The sequence below is a fragment of the Scyliorhinus torazame genome, chromosome 15, assembly GCF_047496885.1.
Source record: "Scyliorhinus torazame isolate Kashiwa2021f chromosome 15, sScyTor2.1, whole genome shotgun sequence".
In the NCBI taxonomy this organism is placed as follows: Eukaryota; Metazoa; Chordata; class Chondrichthyes; order Carcharhiniformes; family Scyliorhinidae; genus Scyliorhinus; species Scyliorhinus torazame.
In genome coordinates, this window is record NC_092721.1 from 100,926,768 (window position 1) to 100,943,190 (window position 16,423).

Sequence of the window (16,423 nt, forward strand, 5' to 3'; positions counted from 1 at the left end):
ATCCAAGTGCTAGAATAGGCGTCGACAGATCAAGGCGACCGAATCATCACCCTGGAAGCCGGACTCAAGAGGTTGGTGGCAACCCAGGGGCGGCTTAAAGGGAAGGTCGAGGACCAAGAAAATCAGTCGAAGAGGCAGAACATTCGGATAGTGGGCCTGCCAGAGAGGATAAAGGCCAGGTACCCAACTGACCACATGGTCCAAATACTGGGCAACCTGGTTGGGAGGGGCAGCTTCCCCAAACTGCCAGAGATCGACAGGGCTTCAGCAGATCCATATTGGAAACATGGAACAAGATGGCACCGTAGGCAGCCACTTTGGAGGGTCCGTGAACAAAGGGAAACTTCGGTGTAAGTATGGTTGATCCCGCAGGAGGAGGATCTATATTAGGATAATCGAATTCCCCATTATAACTGCCCTCTAGTTTTTACACCTCTAAAGTTTCCTTGCAAATTTGTTCTCTATCTTTCCCACTATTTGGTGGTCTGTAGAATACACCCAATCATGTAACAGAATCTCTGTAGCTTCTTAGTTCTAACTTAGTTTTTAAACTTCGGACAGTTTGAATGATTTCCAGCATTTTCTGATTTTATTCCAGGCCAAAGTTAAGATTGCAGCAAAAAGGTGAGGAGCATAATAATGACAGACTTGAAGCAGGAAACAACATGACCACTATTACTTGCAAGTTGGTGATCTGCTTTGCTTTTGAACTATTAAAGATGAAAACCAGTCCTTTCTCTCGAGTCAATTGGTAGTGGGATTTTCCATTATGACCAAAGGCTCCAACCCTTATTGATAATTTTATCCATATGTCTATTGTTAGTACCCTGCGGTAGCCATGGTTAGAACAGTTGAAATTAATAGCAAATCTTATCCCAATGTTAGTCACCACAGACTTCCTTTCACTGTTTCTAGTAATATTGTGCTGATCTCAGTGAAACAATGGCAGTTAAAAAATTCTTATTCTTTTTGTTCCAAGATTTCTAAGTGAATTGTTAAAATTGGGGAAAATTAACATTAAAAAATTAATTTGGGATGAAATAAAAAAGCAGTTGGTAAGGGCAGCTGCCTGAAGGTATTGTGAGATGCGAATTAGCATTACAGTGAGAAAAGCAAGTGTTTACCTATGTGACTAGGGGAAAACAATGGGGTATAGAGGAGGTAACTACAAGGTGGAGAGATAAGGAAACTGAAATTGGTGTGAGACACAGTGGGCGATCTTCTGGCCACACTGCACTGGAAAAACATCTTGCTGCAGTGCAACGTGGCCGGTGAAAGCAGGGAGACCCCGTTCCCGGGATCCACCGGCTCGCAAGATTCAACGTGATCTCGCGAGACGTTGAAAGGAAAACCCCGCCCACAATGGGCAGGATCACATTTTGGCAAATCTGCATATTAGAGCTAGGCAGAAAATCTTACTCTACTATGGAGATTTCCAAGGTACCTGAGGCTTTGGGATTCAATCCCTTCGCCTCTGAGACCTCGGGCGAGCACTGCTCAGCAGTGATCCCCACAAACGGGGACCAGGCGGAACGGCACTAGTGTAGGGTCTCCAAGGGGAGGGTGATGCCCTGGCACTGCTGGTGCCTTCTGAGTACACTGGCTGTGTCAGCCTGGCAGTGCCACCTGTGTGCCATCCTGTCACTGCCAAAGAGCCCAGGTGGCACTGCCAGCTGACAGGGGCACTGCCGTTGTGCCAGGTTGCCACTGCCAATGTGCCAAGATGGCATTTTGTGAACGCGCAATTGGGCCAGGGCTGCCCACCGTGGGTGTTGCGTTCGGGCTGGGGGAAGGCCGGTGATTTTATTTGTGGGCCTCGGAGATTGGAACACTATTTAAAAATCTCTCGCTACAACGGGCAGTTCCGCCCGAGTGTAAAAGCGGTGCTGTGTACGGCCTCAGCCACGCATTCCCCGTTCAGGCCCCTTATTCAACAATAGTAGCATTGAATAGCCACATGTTTTTCGGCACAGCGAGTGCCAGGAAACACGTGACTAAACGCGCTCGCTAGAGGACTTTGTCCCCCTTAGGGAAGATGTTGATAACAGACGGCTGCTTAAGTGACTGGAAGCCAGTATCCAGTGGCTTACCTCTGGGATCTGTGCTGGGTCCCCTATTATTTCTCATTCATATAAAGAACATTGATGACTATGGAGGTGCTAGGTAAGTTTGTGAATGACACAAAGATTGGTCGGGTGGTTGAATGTCTTGGGTTACAGGAGGTTATCGACGGGACGGTCAAATGGGCAGAAAATCAGTAGATGAAATTTAACCCTGAAAAGTGTGAGGTGATACACTTTGGAAGGAGTAATGTGACAAGGACGTATACTATTAATGGCCTGATACTGGGCAGTTCCGAGGAACAAAGGGACCATAGATCTCTGAAGGCAGAAGTGCAGTTTAATAGGGTGGTGAAAAGGGCATATGGGACACTTGCCTTGATCAATCGAGGCATGGATTATAAAAGCAGGGAGTTCATGTTGGAGTTGTATAGAACTTTGGTGAGGCCACAGCTGGAGTACAGTGTGCAATTCTGGTCACCACATTGTAGGAAGGATGTGATTGCACTGGAAGGGGTGCAAAGGAGATTCACCAGGATGTTGCCTGGGATAGAACATTTAAGTTATGAAGAGGGGTTGGATAGGCTTGGGTTGCTTTTGCTGCAGCACAGAATATGAGGGGCGACCTGATCAAGGTGTATAAGATTATGAGGGGCATGGATAGGGTGGACAGGGAGCTGTTGTTCCCTTTAGTTAAAGGGTCAGTCATGAAGGGACACAAGTTCAAGGTGAGTGGCAGGAGGTTTAAGGGGATGTGAGGAAAAACCTTTTTTCCCAGGTGATGGTTTAGAATGCACTGTCTGGGAGGGTGGTAGGGGTAGGTTGCCTCACATCCTTTAAAGAGTGCTTGGATGAGCACATGACACACCATGTGTAGCTATGAGGAGAGGCTGAATAGATCGGACTATCTTCATTAGAAAGACGGAGGTTGAAGGGTGACCTGATAGAGGTCTACAAGATTATCAGGGGCAGTGATAGACTGGATGGGCAGGCACTCTTTCCCAGGGTGGAGGGGTCAGTCACCAGGGGGCATAGGTTTAAGGTTCGTGGGGCAAAGTTTAGAGGAGATGTGCAAGGCAGGTTCTTTACGCAGAGGGTGGTGAGTGGCTGGAACGCGTTGTCAGGGGAGGTTGTGGAAGCAGATACATTAATGGCGTTCAAAAGGCATCTTGACAAACACATGGATAGGATGGGCATAGTGGGATACAGCACAAGGAAGTGCTGAGGGTTATGGAAAAGGTTGGTATCATGACCGGTACAGGCTTGGAGGGCTGAAGGGCCTGTTCCTGTGCTGTATTGCTCTCTGTTCTAACATAACATAATTATAATAATAATAATAATAATAATAGCTTATTGTCACAAGTAGGCTTCAATGAAGTTACTGTGAAAAGCCCCTAGTCGCCACATTCCACCACCTGTTCGAGGAGGCTGGAGCGGGAATTGAACCTGCGCTGCTGGTCTTGTTCTGCATTACAAGCCAGCTGTCTTAGCCCACTGTGCTAAACAAGGCTGTGGTATTCAAGGCTATGGGCCTAGTGTTGGCAAATGGGATTAGGTCGGCAGGTCAGGTGTTCTTCATGCGTCGGTGCAGACTCGGTGGGCCGAATGGCCTCTTCTGCACTGTATCATTCTGTGATTCCGTGATTCTGTGGCACGTTTATGCTAAATGTCAGATCCAAACAGTGGGCATCATCAAAGGAAAAGAATGATATATCCATAGCACAGTAACTGGAGAAAGAGACACAGTACCAGCTACCATTACAGTCATACCCAGCTGCAGCAACAGGCTTCCAAAAGGCAAGTTATTGCTAAACAGGCAGCTGGTTAAGATCTAAAACTCGAACCGAGAATATTTTATCTTTGCTGAAACTGAAGATGTTTTTTCCAAACGTGGCCAAATAACCTGTGCGTCTGCTGGATTTAGCTCATAGGGTCATATAATATTGTATGTTGTTTGGGAACAAAGAGACGTCCCAGAGTTCAGGAATCATGGGCGGGATTCTCCAGCCCCACGCCGGAGAATCCCCGCAACCGCGCCACGCCGCCCCGACATGCGATTCTCCGCAGAGCAGAGAATCGGCGCCATTGCCGCCGGTCGCTCTACGCGGCCGGGCCGCGGATTCTCCGGCCCGGATGGGCCGAGCGGCCGCTCTAAAAAGGCAGTGTCCAGCCGGCGCCGCCCACACCTGGTCGCAGCTGGCGGCAACTCTGCACACAGGGTCGGGGGGCAGCCTGTGGGGTTGGGGGGGAGGGGGGGGGGGGGGGCTTCCGGTGGGGCCTGGCCTGCGATCGGGGCCCACCAATCGGGGTGCCGCCCTCTGTGGCCGGGGGCCTCCTTCCCTACCCGCTGGCCCCTGTAGTCCTGTGCCATGTTGCGTAACGCCTGGCACGCTGAAGGAGGCCACTGCGCATGCAAGTGTTGGCGCCGGCGCCACTGCGCATGTCCTCGTTGGCGCCGGCGCAACTGCGCATGCGTGGTTCCCACGGCACACAATTCGCGACGGGATCTGCAGCTGGAGCGGCGCGAACCGCTCCAGCGCTATGCTGGCCCCCTGTAGGGGCCAGAATTGGACGTGGGAGCAGCCCATTCACGCCATTGTAAAACACGACGGCGTTTACGACGGCGTGGACACTCTGCCGTGGGATTGGAGAATCCCGCCCCATAGGTAGTTGGGAACCAAGGGGTTACTTCATGTAATACTGTATGTGCATAGCCAGTGAAATCAAATGTTGTGTGTTTTCTTTCAAGTTAATAAATATTTTTTATTAACTGATCACACAAATTGACTGGACTATTCCTCCCTGGTTCATAAATGTTTTCTCACAGTATACTAAATTGAGAATATATACATTAAGAATTGGTATTCCATGTTACCCTTCTGGATTTTGGGATACCCTCGCATTTAACATCAGTATGGTTCTTAAGAAATTGCATATTTTATGATAGTGATCACTGGTCTGTTAGCATTTCTTTCTGCAGGCAATAGACAATTCTGAAATGTATAAAATAATATTGTCTGTTGGTCATGCTGTCTGTTTCTTAGGGTTGATTTAACATCCAAGTCTGTTTTATCTCTACCACAATAATTAAGATAAATTGCCCAGACTATCTATTGAGACATTTTTCTAATACAAATTATCTGATTCAATTTGCTATTTCCATAATCACAAATGTCTCCCAAATTTTTTCTGTTTCTAATTTGTTATTTGCAATGGGCTTGTTAATTTTTAATTAACATCCCACGCTCCATAAATAGCATTCCAATAACTTGTTGTTTAGTATGGTAAAGGATCATCAATTTGTGCAGTCTTTCTGAATCATGAAAAATATCAAAACAAATGTAAAAAATTCCATACTTAATTCAAAGGTCGGAGTGAAAGATTTTATTACACTGAGCCCTTTCAACCACCATTTCAGCGTACCACAATTTGATATTTATCTTGTGAATTACCTTTTCTCTTTTCTCCTATATGTTTGAATTGCTTACATTTATTTATTTTTTTCCTATCCTCTTTCCTCCCAAAAATTAGATACGAAATGTATTTGTCCAGCTTTGAAGATAAATGTGGGCACTATTCAGAGAATGAAGCCTGTTGATGCAATCACTAATGTTACAAGCACACCAATGTTAGATGATAGGCATTTTCTTTGCATTAGAGAAGGCCTGTTTGGTTAGCCTGCAAGAAATACCTCATCAAACAGCTGTGAGCCTTTTAAAGCTGATACAGCTATGTCTAAAATAAGAACTAACAACTGCCCCTTTCCTAAGTTTACATATATATTACATTAATATATTGCTCTCCGTCCGGCATCTGGCCGGTTGTGGTACAGCTTTTATGGTGGGCATCAAATGTCAATTTCAACCATGGTTCAGTTGGGGAAACTTATCCCTGAGTCAGAAGGCACGGTAGCACAGTGGTTAGCACTGTTGCTTCACAGCTACAGGGACCGGGTTCAATTCCTAGCATGGATGCTTGTGGAGTATGCACATTCTCCCAGTGTCTGCGTGGGTTTCCTCCGGACCCTCCGGTTTCCTTCCACAAGTCCAGTGTAAAGTGATTGGACATCCTGAATTCTCCCTCAGGTGTACTCAAACAGGCGACAAGGGGATTTTCACAGTATCTTCATTAATGTAAGTATTAATGTAAGTCTACTTGTGACAATAATAAAGATTATTATAAAAAGAAGGTTGTGAATTCAAGTCCCACTTGAACAGACTGGAGCACAACGGTCTAGGCTGACACTTTAGTGCAGTGCTAAGGGAGTGCTGCATTGTTCTAGTTGCGATCTTTCGGATCAGATGTTAGCCTCTCAGGCAGACAAGAAAAATTCCATGGCATCATTATGAAGAGAAGCAAAGGAGTTATTCCCAGTGACCAGTCAATATTTACCCCTCAATCAACATCATAAAAACAGGTTATTTGGTCACTGCTGTTTGTGAAAGTTCAATTTGCACAAATTTGCTGCCTTGCTACCCACATTACAACTACACTTCAAAAAGTATTAATTGGCAGTTAAACACTTTGGCATCTCCTGCGATTGTGAAAGACCATATATAAGTGCAAGTCTTTCTTTTTTGAAATACCCAAAATAGAATTGGTTATACACTGCAGTACAGTGCAGAAGTAGGCCATTCGGCCCATCGAGTCTGCACCAACCCTCTGAAAGGATACTCTACCTAGGGTCAGGTCACCACCCTATCCCCTTAACCCAGTAACCCCGCCTACCCTTTTAAAAAAAAAAAATGCTTTTTTATTGGGTTTTTAACGTAACCCCACCGAACCTAGGACAATCCACCTAACCTGCACATCTTTGGACTGTGGGAGGAATCCGGAGAACCTTGATGAAACCACACGGGGAGAAAGTGCAAACTCCACACAGTCACCCGAAGCCAGAATTGAACCCAGGTTCCGTCAGCTGTTAGGAAGCAGCGCTAACCACTGTGCCACCGTGTCGCATTATCTTCACGTGAGTGCATCGATGCTTTAACATTGAAATCTCTTATGGATCTGTCCGAGCACCCAATGCATCAATTCAGACAAATAAACGTCCAATTATTAGTTTAGGTTCTGGTGGTATTTATATTTAGATGCTGATAATTGGTGCCTACTGAAACTTTGTATCCTCCCTCTGAAGATAATGTGATCAACAGTGCCACGTTATCTTGGCTTATTCAAAAATATTTTTCTTATAGTTTATACTGTTAGTCAATGGAAGAAACACTTCACATAGAAACATTTGTGATTAGTAACTAAAATATTTGCTTACATTTTGTCAACAAGTCGTCTAGTCAAGGCTAGCAAAGACCTTTTGGTCTTCTCCTTTGAATCTTCTATTGCCTGGTGCTCAGTAGAGTGACCACTGGGTAAACTGATATTCCGTTGTTCTGCCAAAACTGAATGTGTCGGAATTTCTTCCTTTCCAACAATAAACCTAACATGAGAATCAACAACATATTCATGAAGTAAAATGCTAACAAACTTCACTATGTATTCTTTAACTGGCTTTAATTTCTGCCTTAATGAATCAACAAATTCCTTACAAAATACAAATCAGGAAATGAAGCGAGAATGGATTTAACCTCGAGTTAAATTATTTCTACATTTCTATAACTTTGTGTGCAAATGTTGCTTGGTTCGAGCAGGAAACCATCAGACCGTTGTCAACTGCCCCAGCAGCCTCGGACACACCCATACCTACCATCTCAGCTTCCAAAGTCAGATTGCCCTTCTTGAAAGTGAATCCTCGGAAAGCAACGGGTCCTGATAGGGTCCCTGGTCGTGCACTCAGATCCTGCGCGGACCAACTGCCGGATGTGTTCATGGACATCTACAACCTCTCCCTACTCTGTTCCGAGGTTCCCACCTGCTTTAAGAAGACCACCACCATCCCAGTGCCAAAACAGAACCAGGCAATGTGCCTCAACGACTACCGTCCGGTGGCCTTGACATCAATCATTATGAAGTGGTTGGTCATGAGTCCCATCAACTCAATACTCCCAGAATGCCTTGATCCAATGCAATTTGCATACCACCACAACCGGTCCACAGCAGATGCCATCTCCCTGACCCTACACTCATCCCTGGAGCAACTTGACAACAAGGACTCCAATGTCAGACTCCTATTCATTGACTACAGCTCCGCCTTCAACACCATAATCCCAGCCAAGCTCATATCAAAGCACCAAAACCTAGGACTTGGTTCCTCCCTCTGCAACTGGATCCTCGACTTTCTAACCCATAGACCACAATCAGTGGTCCACGATAGGCCTCAATACCGGGGCCCCGCTAGGCTGCGTACTTAGCCCCCTACTATATTCCCGATACACACACAACTGTGTGGCAAAATGTGGCTCTAATTCCATCTACAAATTTGCTGATGACACGACCGCAGTGGGTAGGATCACGAATACCGATGAGTCAGAGTACAGGAGCAAGATAGAGAACCTAGTGGAGTGTGTAAATACAACAATCTCTCCCTCAATGTTAGCAAAACTAAACAGCTGGTCATTGACTTCAGGAAGCATTGTATCATACACACCCCTGTCTGCACCAATGGTGCCAAGGTGGAGATGGTTGACAGCTTCAAATTCCTAGCTGTGCACATCACCAGAAATTGGTCCTGTTCCACCCACGTCGCCGCTATGACCAAGAAAGCACAACAGTATCTATACTTCCTCAGGAAACTATGGGAATTTGGCATGTTCACATTGACTCTCACCAATTTATACAGATGCACCATAGAAAACATCCTATCTGGCTGCATCACTGCCTGGTATTGCAACTGCTCGGCCCCAGACCATAAGAAACTATAGAGAGTCGTGAACACAGCCTAGTCCTTCACGTGAACCTGCCTCCCATCCATTGACTCTGTCTACATCTCCTGCTGCCTTGGGAAAGCGGACAGCGTAATCAAAGACCCCTCACACCCGGTTTACTCACTCTTCCAACTTCTTCCATCGGTTAAGAGATACAAATGTCTGAGAACATACACTAACAGGTTAAAAAAATAGCTTCTTCCCCGCTGTTCGCAGACTCCTGAATGACTCTCTTATGTGCTGATCTGATCTCTTCACACATCTTCACTACTGAGTAGTACTGCACTCCTGTATGCTTCACCCGATGCCTGTGATATGTATTTACATTGTGTATTTATGGACGTCCTATGTTTTCTTTCATGAATGGACTGATCTGTCTGGACTGTAAGCAGAACAATACTTTTCACTGTACCTCAGTACACCTGACAATAAAACAAATCCAAATCCATTACCATGTGATTCCTGGCCTGGTTTCGTTTACACCCACCCACATAGGACTATCTGCCATTTCTGACAAGGAGAGATCGAGTAGTTTGGGCCTGTATTCATTGGAGTTCAGAAGAATGAAAGGCGACCTATTGAGACATACAGGATTCTCAGGAGGCTTGACAGGGTCGATGCTGAGAGGTTGTTTCCCCTTGTGGGAGAGTCTCGGACCATAATTTCAGAATAAAGGTCACCCATTTAAAACTGAAATGAGGATTTTTTTCTCTCAGAGTGTAGTGAATGCGTGGAATTCTTTACCATATAGGGCTGTAGAAGCTGTGTCGTTAACTAAGTTCAAGGCTGAGATAGACATTTAAATCAGTAAAGGAAACAAGGATTGTGAGGATACGGCAGGGAAATGGAGTAGAAGATGATCATATCTGATCAGTCATTATCTCATTAATTGGCAGAGCAGACTCGATGGGCCGAATGACCTACTTCTGCTGCTACGTCTATTGGTCCTACGGTCTAGTTTAGCTTTCACTGAGCCTGACCTTTGTTCTCCTATGAACACATTCTGCTATCTTACCTCTGTGCCACTCTTAGTACTTTCTTTAGTCTTCAATGCTACCATTAACATTTCCTTTATCTTTTGTCCATGAAATCTGTCAATCCCTCCTAATTCCCACCTACCCCTGATTTGCTATTCTGCTCCACCTTCTCCAACAACGTAATCCATCATATTCCCACCCTTCATCAGCTCCGAAGAGGATTCATACAGACTAGAAATGTTAACTGTTGTTTTTCTCTCTACAGATGCTGCAAGGTCTGCTGAGTTTGTCCCACATTTTCTCTCTATATTTCAGATTGCCAGCACCTGCAGTGTTTCGCATGTATTCATTTAGCAATCTTGGATAAGACAGTATTTGAGATGCTCTTTCTGGTTTCAAAACCCATCGGTTGGGGGAGGAAACAGTTATTCAAGCTTCCGTCTCCAGATCATCGCCTAGTGGCCCCTCTAGAATGTGCTAACATTGAGTGACGACAGAATAACCAGTCAATGCCTAGCTTTACACATGAAGAATGACCACTTGAGTGATGTACAGCTTCCCCAGCATGAATCAGAAATTCTAAGGATGACGGGAAGGAAATTAAAAATACATAAATTGAACCCAAAACATAAAAAAACATAAATTAATGACTTTAAATTGTCATAAACCAAAAATTTAACCGGCCCATTGGAAGGCTGGCAAATCTTTGTTTCAAAGGCATTGGAAAGATATTGGTGATTTATAATTGACAGCATCTGTAGTTTATATTGATGGACCCGAATTCATAAATGTAGATATGATACATTAGGGGGTATCAGAGCTGGCCACCTCTTGTGATTCAGCTTTTAAACTTTAAGAATTCATGCACTTCTGCCTTAGAGTGTGATCATCTTTAAGGCCTCACAAAGGGACTGACAATGTAGCAATGCCATCTGCTAGCCTATCCCAATATCCACAGTAAATGTACCAGTCATTGGTAACAAATAATGACTATTATGCACAAAATGTCGCGCTTTGTTTTAACAACTTGTGAATACTAGTATCCCAAAGTGTACATGCTTCATGTATACTTTAGTGAAGGCTAAATCAAAGAGTCCTATTTCCATATTCCTGTGCCAAGGTCTGAATAGACTTTACAGTAAAATTTAATATTGCTATAAAATTGAAATTGGCTTCCAATTTATACTCCCTTCAGTTTTTACAGAATTGTCCATGAGGGATGTTAGTCAGCAACAACTGTTTATACTTCCTTTAAAAAACGTTCCCTCAGTCCGACACTGCCAAAATAAATTCAACTCAAAAGGAAACCCAACCCAAAATAAAACTATGCGCAAGCTGGATAGGTCTATTTCTTCGATCCCACTTGTGTCTAGAACTGCAATATGATTAACTAATTTCTGGAGACACGGGGACAGATCCATCTGGTTCTTCTTTAGAAATTATAATTATAATTGCGGGCAGGCGTTTCCCCGCTTACCCTGTCTGTCTGGCAGTCAGGACAACTGGCTGCAACAAAGGAAGAAGAGTTTGCCAATGCCACTTTGACAATCCAACTCAGCAACTGTTGCATACATATCTTGGTGGCCTTGATTCAATATATGATATCACCAGGGTTATACCGTCTTAAGCCAGGAATAGAAGCTGCCCATAATGGAAAGTTACTTTTTGATTTATCTGTAATGCACAATTAGAATGATGTTTAATGTTTAGTCCTGAGCCCAGAAAATAAACAACCAGATGAAATTTAGAACATTTACATTTTTGCTACTTACTTGAGTGCCGAAAATGCAAATCCCTTGAGGCCGTCTTTGCATCTGGAAAATAAATGCATTTATATCATACATATAGTCAAAACTGCCATAAAATATGCATTTTCTTCATCATCCAGAAAATGTACATCCAGCAATAATGTCTGGTGATTCACATTGTTTTGCATTATATTTACAGCACAGATACAGGTCATTCAACCCAACCAATCCATGCCAGCATTTATGCTCTACTCATGCCTCCCCTCACTATTCTTCATCTAATCTTACCAATATATCCTGATATTCCTTTCTCACTTATTTGTTTACATAGCTTTCCTTGAACTGCATCCAGAGTGCGTGTTAGGGAAAGATGGCAAGAGCAATGTCAAAATTAATACTCCCTCCAACTGAATAGCAAGTAGACAATGCCGATTTAGGCTCGCACCTGAATTTGCCCTCCCAAGACCAAGTTTTGCAAAGCTCCTAGTGGGAAAATATGTTCCCACTGGTGAAAAGATCAAGAACAAGAGTTACAGGTTTAAGGGTAATCGGCAAAAGAAACAATGGCGACATGAGGAAAAGCTTTCTCATGCAGTTTGGATTTGGCACTTTGAGATTACGCTGGAGGCAGATCCAATTGAGGCATTCAAGAGGGAATTGGACTGATAACTGGAAAGGAAGGCTGTGGGGAGAATGCAGGGGAGTGGCACTTGTAGTGATCTGTAGTTCTGCCGGTATGTAAAGGGTTAACAACTGCATCATAGTGTTAGACAACCACTAGATGGCAGCACTAGGTCCATGTATATACACTGAACTCACCCCGCCTCTTCGATCCAGGAGTGACTAGACAGCAGAGTGTTAGAGAGATATAGCTTAGTTGGCAAGTGTAGTTAAACATAATTAATACTTCTTCTGATTTACTTTATCATCAGTTATAGTTTTGGAGAGTGAACAAACTCATTAGTATTTATATTCATTTATATCCATTAAATGTTATTTGCTTTAAATTGAAGACTGATAGTTTCATTGAAATACAACCATCAGACCATTCTGGGAGTAAAGCAAAGAGTAACGATGTATTACGATCACGTAATATAACGGCACTAGGTAAATTGCTTCTACAGAGAGCTGGTGCAGACATAATGAGCCAAACGGCTTCCTTCTGTGCTGTAACAATCCTGTGAATTGCTCTATATGGTTATGTGTTCCCCATTTTAGTTACTCTTTTGGTAATTAAGTTTATTTTCTGAATTCCCCATTGGATTTATTAGTGACCACCTTATAATTGTGGTTCCTAGTTCTGGTCTCCTCAGCAAATGGAAGCAGCTCTTTTATTAAATTATTTTATCAGAGTTACAAAGCCAGAGCTGAGAGTGTGGACAGGAACAAACCCCTAATCCAGCTCCTCGCCTGCTCCAAAAAACAATTCAAATTGAATCCAATTCATGGCCCCCACAAGTGAAACATACGAGATCCAGGCATTGCACCAGACCTCATGCTCATCTTAGCCAAAAGGCCTTCCTTCCACAACCTTAAAGACATCTATCAGGAATAACCACGCCAATTGCTTTTCAGCTTCCAATGTAATTCCTGGTCTGAAGGGCCTGTACTGCGTTGTAATGTTCTATGTTCTATGCATTGAGTTAACTGACCTTAAATGTGGCAGCAATTAGAATTAAGATTCATGGGCCAGGGGCAAGGAGTGAAAGTAGAGTAAGAAAAAAATGATCACCCCCTTTGATCTTTATTTGTTTAAATCTTTGCTGGAAAGAGCGTGTGAGGGAAAGATGGCAAGAGCAATGTCAAAACTAATGCTCCCTTCAGCTGAATAGCTAGTAGACAATGACGAGTTAGGCGCGCACCTGGATTTGCCCTCCCCTAGGCTAGGTATTGCAAAGCTCCTAACACGAGTGAAATTGCACACCAACAGGATTCAATGTCTTTAAGTAAGGGAGAGAAAGGAAAAGAAAAGATACAAGTTTCAAACAAGAATTTAAAAAAAGTAGTGTAAATGAAAGTCGACATTGCCCCAAGGACAAGAGACTGCTCTCCCCTTTTGAGGGAGCGGACTGGACTGGTGGCGATTTAACCCGAGGGTTGCCACCCCTCAGTTTGAGTAGGCGGGTCCTTCATGGATAACCTCAGCCGGTATGGGAATTGAACCTGCACTGTCGGCATCGCTCCACATGACAAACCAGCCGTCCAGCCAACTAAGGTAACCGACACCATTGGTGTAAATACTAGAGATACAGAAGTCTATCAGACGATGCACAATTCCATCTAGATTCAGTTCCAAATTTCTTACAAGGCAAAAGAGATGGAAAATACTGATTTTTGGGGGGAATGAGGCTAATGGAAGTTGAATGGTAGTGCATGGACTAAAGCAGTACTGCTAATCATAGAATTTACAGTGCAGGAGGCCATTCAGCCCATTGGGTCTGCACCGGCCCCTGGAAAGAGCACCCTCCCAAGCCCACACCTCCACTCTATCCCCGTAACCCAGTTACCCCACCCACCTTTTTGGACACTAAGCGCAATTTAGCATGGCCAATCTACGTAACCTGCACATCTTTGGACTGTGGGAGGAAAACGGAGCATCCGGAGGAAACCCACGCACACACGGGGAGAACGTGTAGACTCCGCGCAGACAGTGACCCAAGCCGGGAATCGAACCTGGGGTCCTAGAGCTGTGAAGCAACTGTGCTATGGACACCCAAGAGAAAACCTTTTGACATAAAATAACAATGAAGAGATTAATGATCAGCTAATATTTTAACATTTTGCACAGTCCGTTCTCATCATGTATGAAATATTTTGACATTACATATCACTACTTACACTTGAGGTTTTTCACCAGCTCAGGGTTGCATAGTGACACAGTGGTTAGCACTGCTGCCTCACAACGCCAGGGACCCGGGATCGATTCCAGCCTTGGGTGACTGTCTGTGTGGAGGTTGCACATTTTCCCAAACATTGCCCGGGTTTGCTCCGGTTTCCTCCAACATTAACAAAGGTGTGCAGATTAGATGGGCTGGTCATGGAATTAGAGAGATAGGACGGGGGCATGGGCCAAGGTAGAGTGCTCTTTCGGAGGGTTGGTGCCAATTTGATGGGCCGAATGGTCTCATTCTGTACTGTAGGAATTCCATGACGAGGTGAAATAGCACTATTATCAAGGATGTTGGGGAGAAAACTGACTGGTTTGTGTTGAGTTACATGTAAAAAGGTAAAGAAAATCTGAAACCCAACCGCTTCTGGTTTTAACAGAGGCAAGATGGGGGGCGGGGGCGGGGGCGGGGGGGGGGGGGGGAGCAGTGTGGGTGAGACCAATTCATTTGTGGGAGGTGAGTTGATCATTTCAATATCAGAATGACAACGAACCACCATTTTAAACTTAACGCTGAGTTGCTGGTTTTCCTGAGCTCATGACACCCATCAGCTAAAGGGAGGAGAAGGCAGCACTGTAGCACAAGTGGATAGCAGTGGCTTCACAGTGCCAGGGTCCCCGCTGGGTCACTGTCTGTGCGGAGTCTGCACATCCTCCCCGTGTGTGCGTGGGTTTCCTCCGGGTGCTCCGGTTTCCTCCCACAGTCCAAAAACGTGCAGGCTAGGTGGATTGGCCATGATAAATTGTCCTTAGTGACCAAAAAGGTTAGGAGGGGTTACTGGGTTATGGGGATAGGGTGGAAGTGAGTCGGTGCAGACTTGTTGGGACAAATGGCCTCCTTCTACATGTTCTATGTTCTAAAAAGGCTGCCAAATACAGCTCCGATTTACTTCATCGACCATTCAAAGCAACTCCTCAGATATTGAATCAGTCCATGCCTGCATGCAGCAAACCTGGACAATATTCAAGTTTGCATGGGTAAGTGGCAAGTAACACACAAGCCAGGCAATGACCATCCACAAACCATTTTCCCTTTTGATGTTCGATGGCATTAACATTGCTGAATCTCCCACTATCAACACCCTGGGAAATTACCATTGACCAGTATCTTGACTGGACTAGATATATGAAAGAAATGTGGCGATAAGAGATCGGAGGCTATGAATTCTGTGGCAAAACGCCTTCGACCCTCCCATAAGTTTGCCTACCATCTACAAGGCACAAGTCAGGAGTGTGATGGAATACTCTCCATTTGCCTGAATGAGTATAAGTTCAACAACATTCAAGAAGCTTGACCCCATTCAAGACATAGCAGCCCACTTGATCCCCATCCACAATCTTGAACATATACCCCCTCCTGCAATGGCATGGAGCAGCAGTATGCATCATCTAAATTATGCACTACTGCAGCTCACCAATGTACCTTGACAATACCTTCCAAATCCGCAACATCTACTACCTAGGACAAAGACCGCAGATAGATAGGAATACCACCAGCTGCAAGTTCCCCTCCAAGTCACACACCATCCTGATTTGGAACTATATTGCCGTTCCTTCACCTCTGTTGGGTCAAATCCTGGAACTCCCTTTCTAACAGCACTGTGGGTGTACCTACACCACAAGGAATGCAGAAGTTCAAGAAGGTGACTCACCACCACCTTCTCAAGGGCAATTAGAGATGGGCAATAAATGTTGGCCAAGGATGCTCACAACCCAAAAATTAATAAATAAAATCCAACCCTTGCCCCTCCCGACCATGAGGCCTGATCTTACTTCTTCCTTCTCCGAGGCCTGTAATCTCCTCCAACATTTATCCATCAAATCTCCCCACACCCATCGACCTTCACCCTGATCGCTTCCATCTCTGAGGCCTCCAATATCTCCCCCCCTCACCCCAGACTCCGATTATTCCCCCCTCCAGATTATGAAACAT

General features: G+C 44.6%; 1 protein-coding gene across 2 annotated transcripts in view; it reads right to left on the bottom strand.

Moving 5' to 3' along the window:
- tmem135 (transmembrane protein 135) overlaps positions 1-16,423 on the bottom strand; it is a 607,397-nt gene that overhangs the window by 72,780 nt on the left and 518,194 nt on the right. Inside the window, exons 7-8 of one of the 2 annotated variants that reach the window (XM_072476482.1) lie at positions 11,628-11,669; positions 7,330-7,494 (exon numbers count right to left, since the gene is read on the bottom strand). In XM_072476482.1, coding sequence (XP_072332583.1) covers positions 7,330-7,494; positions 11,628-11,669 — 207 coding nt within the window. The remainder of the gene's footprint in view (positions 1-7,329; positions 7,495-11,627; positions 11,670-16,423) is intronic. The other variant, XM_072476483.1, reaches the window with a different exon arrangement.